Consider the following 22431-nt stretch of genomic DNA (forward strand, 5'->3'; position numbering starts at 1 on the left):
GCGGCACCAATCATCGCCAGGATCAGAGAGGAAACACAAGTTCTTCCTGAAGATCTTGAGGGACTAGGGGAAGCCGTCCTAGAAGACTTAGCAGCCATCAACCTCGACGTCAAACCGATGGTCCTCAACTCCGCCGGACAAGGTAGGGAGGTAAGTGAGGCAGGTGGCGCCCGGTCTAAGATTCCAATTCTTAGTCCGGCGCAGTCTAATTCTTCTTCTCTGACTTCTTTCCAGGGGTTCACTGGGAAGGTCATGGCTGGGGACAAGCCATGCTCAGTGGCCCCTAAAGTTAAACATCTGAAGAAGGCCCTACCTAAACCAAACAAACCTTCTAAGCTGCCCAAATCACTCCCAACCAGACCATCATCAGCGTCTAAGCTAATGACGGACTCTGCAGTTGCTACTCCCCCACATCAGGGGTCGAGAGCAAGGAGCTCATAGGGCAAAGACGCCGGAACTTGCATTTGATCCGGTAGCCTTTTCGAGCCAGCTCATGGAGAGGATGGGTAGCATAGTCCAGTCTCAGATTGGACCAATTGCCGATCGTCTGCAGTCTGTGGACAATTTGGCCCAGAGGCTGCAAAATCAAGAGAATCTCATAGAGAATCTCTTGCGATCCGGGCTACCACAACAACAGCAGTTTGTGATTCCGGACGCGTCAAAACTCCTGGCGTTCGTTAAGAACAGCCCGTGGCGATTGGCTCTTCATGCCCCGTTCTTAGAGGGCATGTTAATGATTGAAGGATGTGGTACCCGACCGGTAGAAGACTTTGAATTCTACCTGGCGCGATTACAATTTCCCTTCCCTGGTTACGTGCTCCTGACAGAGGAAGCGGTAGTAAGGGTAGATAAGGTCCCCAAGGAAACCGTTATCTACCCAAAAGAGCAAGCTCAGTCCGCCTGGGTCCGGACTTTAAATGATTGGGAGTGCGTCAATACAAAACTGACTCCCCATAAAGGATCATATACTAAGTTCGTGGTGGGAGGACAAACTCCAACACCATTCACCCAAAAGTAGTTGATCTTGCCTTACAGGCGGCTATGGAAGACAAACCCATGCCGCAATTAAGGGAAACTGACTTGACTTCTCTGTTGTTCCTGGGAGACCAAGATTGCTGGGTTGACGCACCAGCTATGTTCACAGTAGGGAAATTGAACTCAGACTGTGCCACCACACAGTTTAGTGAACGACTTCCAAGACTTCCGGACTCTCTGATTAAGACAGAGTACGATCCATCAACTCAGCTACGATGGCGGAGATGACTTCATTGGTCTAGGCCGAGGAGCCACTGTTCAAGATCTTAACAAAGTCTTTGCTCCACCTACTCCAGAGTGATGCATATGACTTTGCAGTGGCTCGACGCAATTGCCGGAAACATGTCCTAGCTGAGGCCTCCATTAGGCATGAGCATAACAGATTAATTAAGGCCTCAATCTGGGGAGCGGACTTGTTCTCAGAGGACGTAGTAAACAGCGTCCTCAGGAAAGCAGCAAGAGTAAACCAGAGCCTCAAAGTCCGGTGGGGTCTAATTCCTAAACGAAAATATGAGCCCACCGGAACACAATCAAAAGGCAGGAAAAGACCAAGGAAGTTTCAGTCCTTCCAAGGTCCACAAACTCAAACTGTGGTACAGGCAATGCCAGTATCCCAGATGAGTCAGCCCTCCACATCAAAGACTCAGCCCCAACAACAATATTTGTGGGTAAGCCAGCCACCTCAACAGCCAGTAGCCACTACCTCGTTTACGGCATCTCCAGCATATAACCCTACCTTTGAAACACAAGGTGTGTTTCACGGGTACAATAGGCATGCGAGAGGTAGTAGAGCTAGGGGAGCCTTCCGGCATAGAGGCAGCGGAAGAGCTTCCGGAAGAGGCAGAGGATTCCGAGGGAGCCGTGGAAGCAGACCTTCTGCAAACCAGTGAGACTCCCCAGGTAGGAGGAAGGCTGTACCTCCTTCGGAGCCGTTGGACTTTCAGCAAATGGGCATACAGCATAATATCGAAGGGTCTGGGGTGGAGCTGGATAAAAGGGCCCCCTCCACCAACCAGTTTTTTCAGATTCCAACGGCAGATCTAACACTTTACACCAAAGATCTCCTTCTAAAGAAAGCAATAAAAGAGGTAAAACGTTTAAAATTTCAAGGACGCTTGTTCAGCGTTCCAAAGAAAGACTCAGACAAGCGAAGAGTAATCTTAGACCTGTCCCATTTGAATACATACATTCAATGCGACAAGTTCCATATGCTGACCGTCTCGCAGGTGCAGACCTTACTTCCCCGTGGGGCCGTCACCACCTCTATAGATCTTACAGATGCTTATTATCATGTTCCAATAGCAAGGCATTTTCGTCCTTTCCTAGGATTCAAGCTAGGCAAAAGGGCATACACGTTCAAAGTGATGCCATTCGGACTCAATATAGCGCCCAGGATATTCACAAAGTTGGCGGAGATAGTAGTCCAAGAGCTGAGAACTCAAGGAATACAGTTAGTGGCCTACCTAGACGATTGGCTTATCTGGGCCAACAGTGTCAAGGAATGCCACAAGGCGACGGACAAAGTAATAAAATTTCTGGAATACTACTTAGGATTCCAAATAAATTTCAAGAAGTCCCGTCTTACTCCGGCAGCATTTTTCCAATGGTTAGGTTTACAATGGAACCTGAACACACACAAGCTGTTGATTCCACCAAAAAAGAGGAAAGAGATAGCAAGGAACACAAAAAGTTTTCTCAAGGACAAACTAACGTCCCGGAGAAATCAAGAAAGAATATCCTAGGCTCACTCCAGTTTGCCTCAGTAACAGACACATTACTGAAAGCCAAACTGAAGGACATCAATCGTGTATGGCGGTCCAAAGCAAACAAGAAAAATCGAGACAAAATTTCTCGGATTCCACCAATACTGAGGACTTCAACCATAGACCAAAGTAAAAAATCTGGCAAAATCGGTACCCTTACGATTCCCACCGCAGGCACTAGTAATCCATACAGATGCCTCCCTAAGCGGTTGGGGAGGCTACTGCCAATACGAAAAGGTCCAAGGTTTGTGGTCAGGGACATTCGGTCAACTACACATCAATATCCTAGAAACCATGGCAGTGTTTTTGACTCTAAAAAGACTTTCCCTGTCAAAGAAACAACACATCAGACTAATTCTAGACAACGAGGTGATAGTCCACTGCATAAACAGGGGAGGTTCCAAATCAAGTCACATAAATCATGTGATGATAGCAATCTTTTCTATGGCAACAAAGAACCATTGGCACCTGTCAGCTGTTCACCTGGCGGGGGTATGAAATGTGGTTGCAGACGCACTATCAAGGACAACTTCGCTGGAGTCGGAATGGTCCTTAGACAAAAAGTCATTCAATTGGATCTGCCAACAGGTTCCGGATCTCCAAGTAGATCTATTTGCCACAGAATCCAACCACAAGCTACAATGTTATGTAGCCCCCAACCTGGACCCTCTGGCCTACGCCACAGACACCATGTCCATAGATTGGAACAATTGGCGGAGGATTTACCTGTTTCCACCTATAAACATGCTAATGAAAGTCCTTGACAAGCTCAGGAATTTCAAAGGATGGATAGCCCTGATAGCCTCAAAGGATGGATAGCCCTGATAGCCCCCAATTGGCCCAAAAGCAACTGGTTTCCTCTCTTGGTGGAACTGGGACTCCCCCCCCCCCCCCCCCCCCCCCCCCCCGGCGGATTCCCAACCCAAAGTTGACACAGATAGTACAAACTCACAGTGTGTTAGCTTCCTCAAGAATTCAGACTGCCCTAACTTTATGGACTTTATGAAATTTGCAGCACAAAAAGATGCTGAGATTGATCCTCTAAACACTTTGTTTTTAGAGTCAGACAAAAGAGAATCTACTCTTCGGCAATATGATTCTGCTGTAAGAAAGCTAGCCAAGTTTCTAAAAGACTCAGAGGTTCGGACAATGACTATGAATCTGGCAGTTACCTTTTTCAGAACTTTGTTTGAAACAGGCCTAGCCGCTAATACAATTACAACAATCAAGTCTGCTTTAAAGAAAATATTTCAGATCGGGTTTGATATTAATCTTACAGATTCGTATTTTTCGTCTATTCCGAGAGCCTGTGCCAGACTAAAACCAGTAACTCGTCCTCATACAGTTTCCTGGTTTTTAAATGATGTCCTTAAGCTAGCTTCTAACACTGATAATGACTCATGTACTTATATAATGCTTCTTAGGAAGACATTATTCTTAATAAGTTTAGCATCAGGAGCCAGAATATCTGAACTCTCAGCATTATCTAGAGAACCAAATCATATTGACTTCCTTTCTTCTGGTGAAATAATAATCTTTCCAGACAGGAAATTCTTAGCAAAGAATGAGGATCCACAGAATAGATGGTCCCTGTGAAGATTGTCCCACTTCCACTGGATCTATCTCTGTGTCCAGTTAACACTCTGAAAGCCTATTTGAATAGAACCTCCAAAAAGTCTTCAGGCCCTTTATTTATTAGAGAGAATGGAGGAACCACTTCCCTGAAAGGAATCAGACAACAGATTCTTTATTTTTTTAAACAAGCCAACCCGGAATCAGTCCCACATGCCCATGATATCCGAGCAGTAGCTACAACAGTCAATTATTTTCATCACATGAATTTTGAAGAATTAAAAAGATATACAGGCTGGAAATCACCAGCAGTATTCAAATGCCACTACCTAAAATCCTTGGAAGCTGTAAAATTTGCAACAGTGGCAGCAGGGAATGTGGTTCCTCCTGATATAACAGAACCATCATAACAGGGTCTAATCTTCGTAAATATTTTTTCCTTTAGTACTTTCTCTCCTACCTGCCTCGCTTATTGTCCCTGCCTTATCCTTGACCTTCATCTGGATTGCACATTAACCCACTCTTATGATGTATATATTTTAATAATGTTATTGTATTAGATTTAGACATCTTATATTATCTATTTTGGGATATTTTTCCTTAATGTTACCAAAAGTTTTGGAACTTTCACTAATTTTTATAGTATAAGAGATATGTAAAATTAAGGTTTACCATTAAATATGCCTAATTAAAAATATTCTGATTTTATTTCAGTTCTTTGACTACGTATATGTTTATTTCCAAGCTTATGGGACCAATTCTCTGTTACTATTTCATGGAGCGGCACAGGTTGAGCCCAGAAAAGGGATTTTGACAAAGGAAAAATCTATTTCTGGGTAAGGGACCTGTGCCGCCCAGTGAACCCACCCCTCTTTTTCCTCACCCTAGACTTGCCCAAGCTTGGGTGCTATTAGGAATGACGTGAGTTGCGTGGGTAGTAGTAGTAGTAGCGGGCAGTAGTCGGATGTAGAACGGCACCTCGTAGTTACGGGGGATGTTGAGAAAGGAGAGAACTAATTGGTAAGAGACCTCTGATAGTGGTTTTAACACGCCCCAGTTACTATACCGACACCCTATGAGGGTTAGCAAGCTGGGTATATTCCTAGCATTCCATGCAACTTTTTTCTCTGGTATATTTAGCAGTTTTTATACCTTAGAAATGGTGCTATAAGGAGCATTTCACTGGGCGGCACAGGTCCCTCGCCCAGAAATAGATTTTTCCTTTGTCAAAATCCCTTTTTATATTGAAATTCATTAAAAAAAACAGAAATTTGTGGATATTTCTCAGGGAAAAATACTGCAAATAGGCACATTTTCCTGTGAATAATGTGGGGATATGTTCCAGAGAGAAATCTGTGTACCTTCGAGTCTGCAAATCTGGAGAACACGAAAAGGGGGGCCACTGTATTTGTCAAAATAATTATGATGTATAAAATGCAGTACAAATTGGAACTTAAACCTAATCTACAGAAGATACTAAATGATTCATTTTGGATTCCTTTTGTTCAGGGGCATCTCTCTCTCTCTCTCTCTCTCTCTCTCTCTCTCGCCGTCCTCGTCTCTCTGCTCTCTCTCGTCTCTCTCTCTCTCTCTCTCTCTCTCTCTCCCTTTTCTTCTTTTTGCAACATTTTGTCCTTAAACCCAGAAGGACATTGTCAAGCAGGTATTGTGGGGCTGAAATTGTTGCAGGAGTCCTATAGTATATATAGTCTGTTGCACAGTATGGGGGTCTAGCAACAAATTCTGATTGGCTAACTGGCTCAGCTGCTGATCCCCTGTTGGCGGATGCCTCAAAATCAGAGGTGGGTCCTATGCGGATGCTGCAGAAGTCGCTCAGGCAGTCGTAAGTGATGGGCGCCTCTCCAGGCAGGATTTTGATTGGTTGGAGGAGGCGGTTGCATAACGTCACTACTTGCTAAATTGTCATTGGCTAGTTGCTGTTATGTGACATTATGCCTGGTGTAGTCTGGTGTTTCTTGATCTGGGGTGTCTTGCTCGGTGGTTGTATCTTACTTGCTGAGGCCTTCACTGAGTGGGGCACATACAGGAGCGGTATGTGAAGAAGGCGGCCAAGGAGTTGAAGGAGAAAGAGGGTATCACCATCGGGCGGGGAGACAAGACTGCTGCCTTTGTCCTCATAGAGACTGACGAATATCACAAGAAACTAGATGATATTGTGTCAGACTCCTCCAAGTTCAAATGGCTTTCCCACAACCCAACTGATATCAAGCATGATGCCAACAATATCGTTAGTACTGTCAACACTGCAACTAATGCTGTGCATCTTCCCTCCCCCCCCCCCCCCCCCCCCCCCCCCCCCCCCCCCCCCCCATCCAAGGAGACTTCGGATTAGGTTACCTATATAGTAACATAAAGAATCATGAAGAGGGCAACTCCCTCTGCCCGATCATCAGCCAGATGCCCACACCTACTTAGTCCTTGGCAAAATGCCTAAACCATATTCTCACCCCCTATATCCTGTGTAGCAATAGTTTTCAATCGTTTGCTGAGTTCTTAGAGAAGATCAAGGATTCTGCTGGCACTGGCACTATGGCTTCCCTCCATGTGAAATCACATTTTGTTAATGTCCCTGTTGACGAAACTGTAGATCTTATCCTGGACTAAGTCTATAGGGATGAATCAATCCATCCCATCAAGAACCCAGAGTCATCACTGCAAGCCCTTCTGTACATCTGTACGAAGAGGGCCCCCTTCTCCACCCACTGAGGACATGGCAATGGGATCCCCATTAGGAGTCCTATTAATCAGTTTCTACATGGGCACCATCGATGAATGAGTCTTAGCCTGGATCCAGTGCCCCCTGAAATATGGCCGCTATATCAGCGACATCTTCATTCAAGCAGACACAGAGGATGGGGTTGAAGCCCTTTGTCGCACATTCCAGCAGTGCAGCGTGCTGAATTATACAGTAGAATTCAGCATCAATGACAGACTCCCCTTTCTTGATTTACTCATCTCAAAGACAAAAGACAGCCTCAGGACTACGCTATGATGTCACAAATGCAAGAGGCAGAGCCTTCCGTCTTAGCTAATGGCTAAGCAGAAGCCTTCAGAATACACTTCACTGATCTGAATAATACCTATGGCGATGATGATAATACCGATCATTGAGAATACACTTCGCAGATCTGAATAATACGTATGATGATGGTGGTGATACCGATCATTCATACACACTGCACTATGACATCACAAATGCGTGAGGTGGAGCCTTCCGTCTTAGCTAATGGTGAGTAGGAAATCTTTCTCTCACATTCCCCCTTGGAGGAATAATAGTTTTTTCCTCAAAACATTCCCCCACCCCTTCTCTCAGATGCCAGCAACCCCCACCCCCCCCCCCCCACCCTAAAATACTAATTGAAAAGACAATAGACTTGATACGTTTTGCAGCGCGAGACTCTTAGATTTTGAACGGCTTCGCAGATACAGAAAGTCTATTTTTGAGAACAAGCCACTGCATCAAAGGGGAATCACACAATTCAAACACACACAATTTGGGACCGGACTGTACGTACATTACACCTATGGTTTTAAAAAAGGGATTTTGACGTAGGAAAAATCTATTTCTGGGTGATTGGCTCGTGTCGCCCTATGAAAAGATCCTTAATATCATTCTTTCTAGGCAAAATTAATCTAAATCTTACCAGAGAAAAACAAAATTAAGAAAATGTCAGTAAAACTGACTCGCTCACTCTATAAAAGAAGTGTCGGTATGAGAATAGGGGCGAGTGGGAACACTACCACGAGTCATTCACCATTTAGACCTTCCAATCCAAAATCCCCACTAGCGAGAGCTGATACTAACGGGTGATGCGGCCGCTACTAATACTACTACAAGGACGCCACGGACAGCAGCGCCCCTAGCGGTCATCCTTAATCTATGAACATCTTGCCCTGCAGGGGGGGAAAAGCAAGACAGGGTGGGTTTCATAGGGCGACACGAGCCAATCACCCAGAAATAGATTTTTCCTACGTCAAAATCCCTTTTCTGGGCTCAGCTCGTGTCGGCCTATGAAAGAGTACCAGAGAAACAGGCAAGATGGGAAAAAGGGACAAATGAAAAACAGAAGTAAAAATAGATATATAATATAAGTGAATCAGGTATACAGAATACAAATTAAGTACTTAAAGCTAACTTATGCTAAACAATGGCATAAAAAAGAGAGCCAACAACAAAAGTACTTAAAACTAACTTATAATAAACATAGTAGTATACAATAATGTAATGTAAGTTAACAAAACAGATTCACTTAAGCAAAGTATTTACATAATATACAAACACATTGTGGCCTACCCTAGCATAAAAATAATAAGGTAGGGACACTGAAGTACCTTATAAGTACAAAGTGTGGATGTCCCCAGCAAAAAAAAAAAAATAAGGGACAAACCACTAATATGACCTCAGCGGCTAAGGCTAGAGTATCTGAGTAGCATGGCGATAGGGTGAGGCATGTTAGACGAGGTAGGTAGGAAGGAGATCTGGATCTATACTATGACTACTATACAGTATCAGGAGAAACAATGTTCCCGCTGCTACTGCAGAAATTTTAAAGATTCCAAGGACTTTAGATAGTGACGTTTAAAGACTGTCGGAGATTTCCATCCAGTATACTTTTTAAGATCCTCGAAGTTCATATGTTGAAAGTAGTTAATTGAGGTGGCTACTCCCCTGATGTCTATGCTTTTGGGAATGAATCAGGATTGGCTTGTTTAATGAAGTAAAGGATCTGTGTCTAATACCTTTTACTGATAAAGTACCACCTTTTTCTCTCATGAAGAGAGAACCTGAGGATCTTGAGGATGTGCGAGATAGAAAGGCTCTTAAAGTTGATACTGGGCAGAGAGAAGGATCTTGCGGAAGTGGGATGACTTTCCAAGGAGCCCACCTTGCAAGAGGATCCTCATTTTTAGCTAAAAAGCTACGATCCGGAGCAAGCAGGACTTCTCCTGAGGGGAGGAATTCTACATGACCCGCATCTCTGGATAGAGCCGACAGTTCTGAAATTCTAGCTCCTGAGGCTAGGCTTAATAAGAATAACGTCTTTCTGAGGAGCATTATGAATGTGCACGACGAGTTGTCAGTATCTGATGCTAGTTTGAGGACGTCATTTAAGAACCATGAGACTGCAGTAGGCTTTTTGAGAAGGTCTAAGTCTAGCACAGGCTTTAGGGATAGACGTAAAGTAAGATTCAGTCAGATCTATCTGGAAACCCAACTGAAAGATCTTCTTCAAAGCCGATTTATGCGTAGTAATAGTGCTAGCTGCTAAACCTTTTTCAAACAAGGATCTGAAAAAGGATATAGCTAAGTTAACTGTCATGGTTGTAGTGTTTGATTCTTTCAGGAAGGATGCTAATTTTTTAACAGCAGAGTCATATTGTCTAATAGTTGACTCTCTCTTATCTGACTCTAGGAAGAGGATGTTTTGTGGATCAATGTTAGCATCTTTGTTAGCCGCAAACTTCATGAAGTCCATAAAGTTAGGGTCTGAAGAATTCCTGAGGAAGCGAACACAGTCCTCATTTGTACTGCCTGTGACAGCCTGGATTGGGAATCCGTTGAGGTCGGAGACCCAATTCCAGAAGCAGAGGATACCAGTTGCTTTGGGCCAGTCTGGTGCAACCAGCGCTACCAGTCCCTTGAAAGTCCTCAGCTTGCTCAAGACTTTCAATAGAAGATTCACTGGAGGAAAAACATAAATTTTTCTCCACTGACTCCAATCTAGCGACAGGGCGTCCGTGGCATAAGCCAGAGGGTCCAGGTTGGGGGCCACATAGCAAGGGAGCTTGTGGTTTGCTTGTGAAGCGAAGAGATCTACTTGGAGACCTGGGACTCTCCGGCATATCCACTGGAATGACCTGTCGTCTAGGGACCATTCTGATTCCAGAGGGACCGACCGGGACAAAGCGTCTGCTATCACATTTCTTACCCCCGCCAGGTGAGTGGCGGACAGATACCATTTGTGTTTGTCTGCTAGGGCAAAGATGGCTATCATGACATGGTTCACATGTTTGGATTTGGACCCTCCTCTGTTGATGCAATGAACTACCACTGCACTGTCCAAAACTAGTCTTAGATGAGACTTTTTCGGGGGAAGAAGTCTCTTCAGGGTAAGAAATACTGCCATTGCTTCCAAAACGTTTATGTGGAGCTGGCGGAACTGAGCTGACCAAGTCCCCTGAACTTGTTTGAATTGAGAATATCCCCCCCAACCGGACAGGGAGGCATCCGTGTGAATGGTTAATACCGGAAGGGGATATTGGAGGGGTACCAGTTTGGCCAGGTTCTTCACTTTTGTCCATGGACGGAGTTGATTGCGAAGGATCTGTGGAATTACTAACAACTTGTCTCGAGATTTGGCGTTTGCTCTCGATCGCCAAACTCGGTTTATATCCTTCAGCCTTGCTTTTAGGAGGATGTCTGTCAAGGAGGCAAACTGAAGAGAACCTAGGATTCTTTCTTGGCTTCTCCTTGATGTTTGTTTGCATTTGAGAAATTGTTTCACAGCTTTGGCTATTTCTTTGCGTTTGACCACTGGAATTGACAGATTGTGGGAAGACAAATCCCGTTGGATTCCTAGCCACTGAAAACGAGACTCTGGAGTAAGTCTGGATTTCGTTTTGTTTATCTGGAACCCAGATGTTCCAGAAATTGAACTACCTTTTCCGTGGCTTTGAGACATTCCTCGACTGTTGGTGCCCAGATCAACCAATCGTCGAGGTATGCTGCTACCATTATCCCCTGAGTTCTCAATTGTTGAACTACCACTTCTGCTATTTTTGTGAATACCTGGGGGGCTACATTCAGACCGAAGGGCATCACTTTGAATGAGAATTTCTGATTTTCCTAGTCTGAACCCTAGGAATGGGCGGAAGTGCCTGGCTATCGGGATATTGATAGTATGCGTCTGTAAGATCGATGGGAGCATGTGACGGCTCCACGAGGAAGTAAGGTCCTTACTTGCGAAATGGTAAGCATTTTGAACTTGTCGCAACGGATGAAAGAGTTTAGCCTTGACAAGTCTAAGATTACCCTTCTTTTTGTTGAGCCTTTCTTTGGCACAGCTGAATAAGGACCTTGAACTTTTGAAATTTTTAAAAGCTTGGACTCTCGCAATAGCTCCTTTCTGAAGGAGTTCGCTCGCATAATCTGTCAATTCCTTTGACGGTTCCTGATAAAATGATCTGATTGGAGGGGGATCTTTGATCCAACTCCAACCCAATCCTTGGACACTATGCTCTGTGCCCAATTGCTGAACCCCCACCTGTGACGGAAGAGGAACAACCTCCCTCCATACCTGGGGGAGTCCTCATTGTTTGTTGGGCGGGTTGACCTCCACGCCCTCCTCTGAACTGCCTACCCCTTGTCGCTCTACCTGAGCCACGCTGGCGAAAGTGGCCTCGCGCTCTGCTACCTCTCGCCTGCCCCGAAAAGGGAGGGTAAGCCTGACTTTCATAAACAGGGTTGAAGGCCGGCGAGAGTGCGTAAGAGGTCGAGGGTTGCGACTGAGGAGACAAGGAGGATGGGTTGGGTCTGTTTTGAAGTTGCAGGCTGTCCCTGTTGGGTAACTGGGACGGCCTGAACGAATTGCTGCTGCTGCTGACGTTTCTGGTAAGGCTGGAATCTTCTACCAGCCTTCTTTGGTTTCTTACCAGCAGCGGGGGCGGATTCTTGTTTCCTCTTAGAGGAGATACCCCATCTAGCTCTGAGGCTCTGGTTGAGCCTAGCAGCCTCATGGTGTACCTCATTCACCGCGGACTCGGGAAGAGGTCCGCCCCCCACATGCTGGAAGCCAGGAGCCTATTAGGTTCGTGCCTAATAGTGCATTCCTGCAGAACGTGCTTTCGACAGTTCCTCCTAGCTAGGGAAGTCGAAAGCATCCGTCTGAACCGTTGAAGCTGAGACTTGGCCAAGAAATCTTAAATAAAGGTTCTGTGCCATACGATAAAAGCAGCCATCTCAGTAATGATTAGAGAATTGAGGGATCTCCCAACCTAGTTCAAGCGTCGAACTCTGCCTGAATAAGGTATCAGGCAGCCTCGGAAGCTTTTCACCAAACTGGTCCATTGCACAGTCCGGTTTGAGCTTACCAAGCGTGAAAGTGGAAGGCAAGTTCTCCCACAATTCCCCGAAAGCTGGGAAGAGCGGAGAAGTAGACTCCGCTTCCCTCAGTTGTGGCATGGGCTCATCCTTGAGGACTGCCTGAAGAGTCGCTTCCACTATTTTGGTAGCGAACGGAAGAGAAGCCTCCTCCTCCGTCGCAAAAATAGTAAAAGGACTCTTGAAAGCCTGGAGCTTGGTGTTGGTACACTCCCAGTCCTCAAGGCAGTGAACCCATTCCCGCTGAGCGTGCTCTCTACTATAAAGCACATGCTCTCTGGTGATCTTGTCTTCCCTAGTGAGCGCCGCTGCGGTCAGCCTAGCATACCCAATGAAAGGCTGCGTCAATCCCGGAGGATAAAACTCGAAGTCCTCAATCCTTCGAGTTCCACACTCCGGGACAGAGATCATACCGTCCTTGAATGGAGCGTAAGCGGCTACTCTCCATGGGTTATCCATGGAGAAGGCTGGTAGCGACTCATAAGAGGTAGCTGGGGAATACCAGCACTTGCTACTGGGGAGACTGGGTAAGGAACCTGAGCAAGCCCAGCTACTCGGTCCTCATTCTCTCTAACTCTGTTAGAGAGATCTTGGATGGACTGGCCCGACTGACTCAAAGTGTTCGACAGTTTGCGCGAACATCTGTTCGAACTTGGTTCCGAGGGCGGAGACCTGTGAGCCGACCATCTCTCCTACCTGTTGCATCACCACTGCTGAGAAGGCAGTGGGATCAAAGGTGCTCGGCTCCCGCTACTCCAACCGGCGTTGCCGGAGTGGATGCGGTGGAGGCCGGAGAAGGCATTGGCTCAGCAGGAGCGTGAGCCTTCTCCTTAGAAGCCTTGCTTCTAGAGCTCTTGGAGTGTGAGGAGCTCGGCTTAGCCTTCACCGCGTCAGCATAGGAAGTCGAAGACTTCTTAGCTGAAGAAGACGACGATGACTTTTTAGAAGTCGTCTTAACGAGGGTCTTCGGTTCTCTCTGTCCCTTCACCTTTGGGGGTACAGAGAGAGCGGGGGAGCGGGCAGGGATCTCAGATCCCGAAAATCCTTGGAAAGAGGCAGTAGAAGAAGGGACAGGAGAAGATCCAGGAGCGCCCAAGGAAAGACCTTGGGCACCCGACACACCTACCTCAACTAACAAATCCTCTGCACCTACCGCCATAGGCTCAATATTAAGGTCCCAGGGTTGCGACATCTGGGACCGTCTCCTGCGTGGCCACAGCCCCTAACGACTGCTGCACCTCTTGCTGGATAGAAGCGATGAGAGGGGCTGCAGAGATGGGGTCAACATATCCTGTTGACTTGCCGCCGGGGAAGATCTGAATGGCCAGCTTCTTGTCCAGGATGTATGGCTGGCCCTTGGCGGCGTTCTTGCCGAAGCCGCCCACCCAAGCCTTCAGGGTTGCTAGGGCGACTTCCCTCACACCGGCAGCCTGAAAGAGAAGGCGAAATGAAGCTTCTAGTGCCGGGGACGGGGTTAACAAAGCTTATAACTAAGTGTTGTTAGTAATACGATAAAGAAGTCTACAATCGACTTACCCCCCCCACCAGCTGACTGACAAGGTCGTACAGATGGAGCAGGCTTCCGGTGCCAGACGATCATGGCGTTGTGATTCGTGGCACATGGGGCGTGAGTCCTGCACTCATCGTGGGCGCATGGGTCGTACAAGGTCGCATTGCACCCTAGGACCTGACAGTTGGTAGCCTGTAAGTGGAAAGATACATAAGTATCAGGAGAACACTTACAGCCTAACAATTGCTCCGCTGCATGCCGGAGCGGTAAAGTTAGATTAAACCAGAGCCCCGCCATAATACGTGTGGTAACAAGAAGGTTGGCGTTTGTCTCCGGCTACGCCGGAGACAAGAGAAAAAATCCAACCAGGTGTGGTGGTGAGGTATGAAACCACGACGGAGAACGACGGAGATGGTATACACACAGTCTATAATACTAAAATTCATCGTAAAAATTAGGGTATATCCTTAAAAATAACAAAATAATCATCAAACTTTCCTCCCCCGTCTACTAGAAGAGTGCCCGGGTAAGAAGCAAGCTCTCCTCCGGTAGCGGGGGAAAAAAGGGAAGGATATAGTAGGCAAGCAATAGACCACGAGAAGTGACCCACCCCGCCCGCTAGCGGAGCCAGACGAACTATAACCAAAGGTGCCCCGGCTGCGGCGGAAGGCTCCGTTCGTTATAGTGGGGGAAGGGTGGGACTGAACAACTGGGAGGGGGGGGTCCCCGGCGTAACGCGGCGGGAGAGAGAGAGGGGGGGGGTGGCCTACTCCTCCCCGTCTCAACAACTACCCGCTCGGAGACCCGGTACCCGAAACAAGTGGTCGCCCTAAACCCCAGCTGGGGAGAACCCCTGGCCTCCTCAGAGAAGGAGGGAGGAAGGCTACTGAGGTTGTCATAGCAACCAAGGGGTCCCCCAGACCCCTCCCTATACCTGTAGGGAGGGAAGGGGAAGGGTAGGTGCGGTGGAACACGTGGCCGCCAGTGGCCTAAGCCGCGATAGTAACACAACCTGGGAGGGCCACGTGAACCAGGCTGTACCAATACATGGGACATGCACCTAGGCTAGCCTAACACCCTAAAAAGAACTAAAATTACATCATAACAGGTGGAAAAGACACTTTTAGTAAAAGAAAAAGAAGCCCAGGAGGAGGCAAACTGTTCCGAGGAACAGAAGACTACTCGGAGCCAGCGATAGCCGATGAAGAGCAAGAGCTGGGATGCTGGGCCAGAATACAGAATAGCCCTAAATACCAAACTAAGAGAATGGTAAACGGGCTAACCTAGCTAAAAAGACGATGTAAAAACGATGAACGTGATATAGTAAGCCCATAAGTACAAGAAGTCCCAGTATGGAAGACCGGGAATTCTAGACATGAGGCAGCATGGCGCCGCCACTAGCCGACCGGGAAACCGTATATGACCTATTAGAAGGAAAATACTGGTTCCTGGAAGACTAAAATACTACTTATGAGGCACTTAACTTAGCCGATGCGATGGCAGCACGTTCCATGGTAAAGAAGAGGAGATAAATCCAAGAGATTAGCACACATGAAAAAATGCGTCCAACGCGTACTGCTAAATATTAAGGATGACCGCTAGGGGCGCTGCTGTCCGTGGCGTCCTTAGTAGTAGTAGTAGCGGCCGCATCACCCGTTAGTATCAGCTCTCGCTAGTGGGGATTTTGGATTGGAAGGTCTAAATGGTGAATGACTCGTGGTAGTGTTCCCACTCGCCCCTATTCTCATACCGACACTTCTTTTATAGAGTGAGCGAGTCAGTTTTACTGACATTTTCTTAATTTTTTTTCTCTGGTAAGATTTAGATTAATTTTGCCTAGAAAGAATGATATTAAGGATCTTTTCATAGGCCGACACGAGCTGAGCCCAGAAATAGAAGCATGACTGAGGAGGAGGCCTATTCAGTTTTTATGGAACATGTTGGTGAACACAGTACTAATTCTAATATTAGTTTGACTGGCAGTTCCAAATCCAGTACTACTCGCTCTTCTCTGTGACTCAATGAATTTTGCCGTCATTTGGTTTTTTGTTTTAACTCTTCCAACCCATTTAATTTAAAGGTTTTTACAGTGGCTTCATATTATTGAGAATAGAGAAATAATTGTACAAATAAGATTTGGTTTGGTTCTAGTACATCTGAGAGCGCAAAACAATTTAGGGTACATGGGTAAATCAAAACAAAGTAAAAAACATGAGAATTTTTATATCTCCTGGGAATTATAGAAAGATACCCTTAAGATGGGAAACAGCACTTTGCCAGCTCCATATAGGTCATACTCACCTACATTATAAATACTTGAGGGAGGGGTGGTAACACTTGTTGGTTCCCTTGACCATGAGGAATTTGTTGCATATCCTAGAAGTATCCTTGAAGTAAATACCTCACTGAGGCTCATGGTGAGGATGTCGGCTACATCTTGCCTTGATTTTTTTAGATGTAGCTTATTATGCAAAAACAACACCTTAGAATTTATTTTGAGATGCAGGTGTTCAAATTTTTATGGCTTTCACTGATTATTTTGATTATTTGCTTTTAAAATGTGACTTCAGCGTCAGTGATCTTTAATATTACAACACCAAAGAACTTTGAATCAGTCATTCAATCAGTTGCCTTGGAACTAATTACAGTACCTACCAGTACATTAATGTAGGACAACATACAGTATTTCTTACTATGGTAATTTATAGTCTCAGTTATACCAGTTCAAAAGACTTAACTTCTCTGTTGTTTTATGCTTGTGTTATCAATAAGCTATCTTTACTAAGTAACTTTGTACATATCTATTCCTATTCTGTTTCAGTACTTTGCTTACTTCCAGAATTATAACTTAGTTTGGTTTAGTTGTGAAGGTATGTCAAGTCAGGGACAAGTAGATCTATTCCAAACTAACAAAATTTTGTATATCTAATTCTCAGGTCCCTGCAGCAGAAGGTCGTGCAGGTATGGTAGCTATTTTAGATGAAGATAAAACATTAGATTTCAGTCTACTACACAGTGCTGTCACCAAATCGCTACCCTCTTATGCCAGACCATTATTTGTCAGGATTGTCAAGGAATTGGAAAAGACAGGTACAGTAATATTTATAAGTTAATAATATTTAAAAGGCATGATAAAAACATAGCATGTAAACATTTTTTTATGATAATTATTAAGTGATGATTGTGTAAGATCCTTCTCAAGAGAACTCAAAGACCCTAGTTCTATCACACCCATCACCTTTTCATAGCCTTAAATATACACCAACTCCTTTTCAGGAACACTAAAGCAGAAGGGTTCTCACCTCATTGCCTGCACATCCAGGCTACAAATAATGCTCAAATGGCAGTAAAATCTTTCCAATTTTTCAAATTCATACTTATTGCACTCTTGAATTTGCCTTATTTTCCCTTCATTCCTTCCTATTGTAATATTCATTTTGGTAAAGACTCTTTTCCAGTTTTTACATTAAAATCACTCATAAAGGCAATAAGTGATTGATACAAAGATTATTTGCTGATAAATAACTGTCAAAGTAAGTGGCTTCTTTGCTTTTTGAGCAGTTGTTCTGTTCTTATTTGCATATTATAAGTTAACTTGAGCATTCGCCTTCCAACAAATTTCAGGTTGCTCTGCATACATTTCATCAGATCTGATGTTACTGCTGCAGTTTATTTTTGTTTCGCATGCAGTTTTCAAGAATATTTCCTTTAGATCATTGCATGGAGAGAGAATTAAAATTTTTCACAACGTTTTTGGTAGCTTAGCTCTGTTTGTCCTCAAAGGAGTTACCATTATGGTCTTACTAAGACTCCATAAATCAAGCCCACCAGTATCAAAGAATGCTTTAGTAGTGTAGTTGGTCTTGGACAGAATAGTGCCTTTGATTTGATGCTGTGATCATGTATAAAAGGACTCATGGCAAGAAGGTTCTTTCCCTCGCATACAGTGATGCACTGTCTTCCCTTCATCCTTCTCACACAGAGGTGAAAAATATGTATGAGTTGGTCAAATACCCTTTAGTACTCTTTTGGTCTGTGTTGTATGGTTCTAGGACAAGTGCCCGACTGACAAGTGCCCGATGGCCACATGCCCGACGGACATCAGCCCGAATGAATAAATGCCCGATCAGGACAATTGGCCAATTAGGACATTTGCCCAATTATTTGTTTTGCTGTCATAGGGATTTTGTATGCACTTTTTTTAATTATTTATTTTTTCCTTATGGTAAACATTAACAAGGTATAATAAAAGACAAAAATAAAAAGAACATGATTTATTTTTTTATTTATGGATACACAAGTATGTTATTGAAAAAAAAGACAATAGATCTAAAAAAAATAAACCTAAAATTTTAAATTGTGAGCTAAAATAAAAAGAACAGGATTTATTTTTTTATGTATGGATACGCAAGTATGTTATTGATGAAAAAAAGACAATAGATCTAAAAAAAAAAATAAAACTAAAACTTTAAATTGTGAGCTATCCCTCTCAAAAGATCTAATACTTCTCGATTTTCATAATCTTGCACAATATTTGCTATTCTTATGGTTATATCTTGATATTTTTTCCTTTTGAGGGAGGCTCGTCCTGCCAGCTGTTACGGCCTTTGAGAGAGGTCCGCTTCAGGTTCGATATGAAATAATAATAAAAAAAAATATTTCAACACCAACAGTTGAAACTGGGGATACGAATATAGAAAGAAACACTAACACAACAAAGGTTTATTTACAAGCTTACTAACAAAGGTAAATGCAGAATGGTATCTCCTATTTACATAAAAAGATAGAATCTTACACTGCATGAACTGGGGGAACAGTGAGGCAATTCAAATACTTGTTAGTCAATTTGGCAATTCGAGGAGATGGCTTCTCAAAAGGAAAACGGTGAATGCAGACGTCTTCTTGACTCTGTATTGCAGAAAATAGTCTACTTGTAAGGCAGGAACTCACCAAAACCCCTAGCAGGACCTTTTCTTCTCTGAAGTCTGCTTGACGTCGAGATAACACGGACGTGCACTCCTGAAGACGACTAGACCAGTATCCAACCAACTCTCGAGCAACTTTTTTCCTGATACTTCGTCGGTTCCTTCATCTCTAGTCTCTCTCTCTGATGATCTCTGCTGCTGATCTCTCACTGATATTCTGACTAGTGGCTCTTCCTGAGGATATCTCTCTGTGACTAACAGGTGTCTCTTTTCTACAATCTCTCTCTCTCCAAAGTTCGTTCGTCGTATTTATACGGCACTCTGGGGGCGGAGCCTACGGCGAGCGTCACAGACTCGCGAGATTTCCAGAATTTCCTAGATGAATCTAGACGAGGTATTACATCAGAAATCGCGGCATTTCTCCTGACACATTGGCGTGTGTTGCACTCCACAACACGCCCGACGATTCCAGAACAGGCACCTCCAACACGGGCGCGAAAGCCTCCTTGCTGCCGAACTTCTCGAAAATGCGTTCTCCTTTCCTTTATCTTTCTTTGCTAGGAAGCAATTACCATCACATGCCCCCCCAAAAGAGAAAAAAAAATTAAATCAACTGATTTTATTTTTTTCTAAAGAGAAACAAGAATTGAACAGCAAGGAAACAATTCTGCATAAAGCTTTAATCCAGTCAAACACGCACGCTTTTCCACTTACACACTCACTTGTGCGATAACAGAAAACGGTTATTAGGCTACTCATGCTGAGAAAAATCTCTAGAGGCTACTAGCTATAACATTATCCTTCTCTCTTACTTTTTCCGTTTTCTGAACTCTGATTAAAACTTATAAATACTAAAACACCTCTTGTGTTTTTCTCAAAACTAATCTCACTCAGTAACACTGTTACACGGGCGGAGGCCATGGCACGGGGCGTTGTTTATAATTCTGAAGAAAATTTACATTCATTGCCTTTGCTCTACTCTTACCCACATTAATTCTATAAAGTATATTTCCCCTCTTCTCTAAAATTGAAAAAGGACCTTCGAACTTATAAGATAAAAATGGATTTTCTCTCGAGACTAGTACTAAAACTTTATCTCTTACACACAAACTTCTCTTGTTTGCTCTAAGATCATGCTTTCCTTTAATTTCCCCTTGACTTCCGTTCGCGTTTTCTTTCACTAAGTGTCAAGCGCTTCCGTTCTCCTCCGCTAGCTGCCAAACATTTCTTAAATTGTTTTTATAATACTCAAGATTAGTTATGCAATCATCTCTACCCTTACTTCTAGGCAAAGTTCCAAACATATTTATAATTACATCATCAAAAGATTTGCCTACTGAAGAAATATTACACAACGGAACTCTGGAAATTACTTGAATCGGTTTCCCTGCAATTTGATATTCATGACAGTTTAAAACTTGCCTCTTAAGACATACATCAATTTTCATCTTATGCCAAAAGTACGCCCTACTAATACACTTGAAAGTTTTATTTACTCCCAAATGTCCTTGCTCATCGTGTGCTAACTTCAAAACTAGTTCACCAAGCTTCCTAGGAACTACTAATTTTCCTGTGATTCCCCTTTCACTACCTGACTTCGGTCGAACATAACGACACAAAACTTCGTCCTTTAAACAAAAAGTTTCCTTACACACATCATTGAGATCATCATTCAGCTCACACTCAAAAATTCGGGTTAGTGTCTCATCCTCTCTTTGCAACTTGACTAGCTCATCCTTATCCAAAATGTTAAAGCCTAATTCATCACCGTAACTAGTACTAGATACTGGTACATTTACTACGTTACTCTCGACAGCTACGCCTTCCGTTTGGCTATCACTGTCAACGGTAGAGTTAGGTCTCCCAGCCACACTCATGCCAAGATCAACCTCCCTACCTCTATCACACTCGTTCGAATCCACGAACTCACTCCCGTTCGAATCCACGAACTTACTCTCGTTCAACTCCACGAACTCATTCTCGTTCGAATCCACGAACAAATTATGACCGTAGTCTACATCTGTATCTAAACCCGACCTAGTTACTACCATTTCAGGCACTGGAATATTCCTCACAACAGGATTCACATTCTTGGATATAGCTAAGTCGTTACCGACAATAATGTCAACGCCTTCAATGGGCAAACTGTCCACAACTACAAGTTTTACTTCTCCTGACACTACCTGACTTTCTAAATTCAACTTCAACAAAGGACAAAGAACACAAGTGTTAGGAAATCCTCCTAACATAACTTTCTCTTCCATATTGATTTCTGGCCTGTTCGGCACAAACTCTCTTCGAATCAGTGAGACAGCAGCCCCTGTGTCTTGAAGCAAGACCACTTCTCTCGAACCTACTCCTCCAAGAGAGGAAACTACGCCTTCTGACAGAAATTCGCCAAAAACTTTCCTAGTTTCTCTCATCACATCATTCCTACTTGACGAAAGGTTAACTAGAGACACTGGTTTCTTACCGTCCTTCCTTTCTACCGCACAATTCCTCGCTAAATGCCCTTTCCCATTACATCGGAAACAAGTTAATTCTGAGCCACTAGATGCCATTTTACTCTTACAAACCTTAGACGTATGACCAGGTTTTATGCATGACACTTACCTGGCAGGTATATATATAGCTTATCCTCTTGTCGCACTGGCAGAATTTCAAAACTCGCGGCAACCGCTAGTACACTAGTAGTTCAGGTGATGGCCACCCCGTTCCCATGGCGCTGGTGCTCGGAACCATTCCCGTTTTCCTCAGATTTTCTCTGCCAGCCGAACCGGCAACATCGTTGTTGGTTCTCTGATAGAATTTCCTGCTCGTTGACTGACTTTTTGGATATTGGTATCGTATTCACGAAGTTAGCTTGGCAATCGCAATTGATCTTGCATTAGTATGTCTGATTCAGGGAGTATGTTTAGAGTTTGTGTGAAAGAAGGGTGTAAAGTGAGACTGCCGAAATCATCGGTAGATCCCCATACTGTATGTAAGAAGTGTCGAGAGTTTGTATGTACATGGGACAATAGGTGCAATGAATGTGAGTGCCTGAATGAGAAAGAGTGGAAGGCTCTTGTTAAGTATGTAGAGAGACTAGAAAAAGATCGGGTGAGAAGATCAGTTTCTAGAAGTGAGAGATCTGGTTCTTCGAGTAAACCTATGAATGAATCTTTGCCTGTGTCTTCTCCAGCTTATTCACATGTAGATGTAGCACCTTCCCCTCAGGTTTCTCCTGCGCCCGTTGCTGTATCTGAGGATACTACTGATCCACAAATTGTGAAAGTGTTCGCTGCCCTTGCGTCCATGGGAGATCAGATTAAACGGTTAACGGACAAAGTGGAAGTGTTTAATGACAGTGTTGTGGAGGGGGCGCCTGATCGTCCCTCTCGTGCTCCTAGACCTAGACCTCTGTCAAGCTCCCAGACCCATGGGAGAAGGCATGTCGACAGTCGAAGGGAGGCGAGAGGGGTTTACTCTCAATCAGTCATCCCTTCAGGCAGTCCTGTTGTT

The 22431-nt window shown here is 44.3% G+C and overlaps 1 protein-coding gene across 6 annotated transcripts in view; it reads left to right on the forward strand.

The window, feature by feature from the left end:
• Positions 1 to 22431, forward strand: part of LOC135216379 (long-chain fatty acid transport protein 4-like) — a 447308-nt gene that overhangs the window by 413132 nt on the left and 11745 nt on the right. For all 6 annotated transcript variants that reach the window (XM_064251648.1, XM_064251647.1, XM_064251650.1 and 3 more), the window contains exon 14: positions 16939 to 17092. In XM_064251648.1, the coding sequence (XP_064107718.1) occupies positions 16939 to 17092 (154 nt within the window). The remainder of the gene's footprint in view (positions 1 to 16938; positions 17093 to 22431) is intronic.

The sequence above is a fragment of the Macrobrachium nipponense genome, chromosome 6 (genome assembly GCF_015104395.2).
Source record: "Macrobrachium nipponense isolate FS-2020 chromosome 6, ASM1510439v2, whole genome shotgun sequence".
NCBI classification, from domain to species: Eukaryota; Metazoa; Arthropoda; class Malacostraca; order Decapoda; family Palaemonidae; genus Macrobrachium; species Macrobrachium nipponense.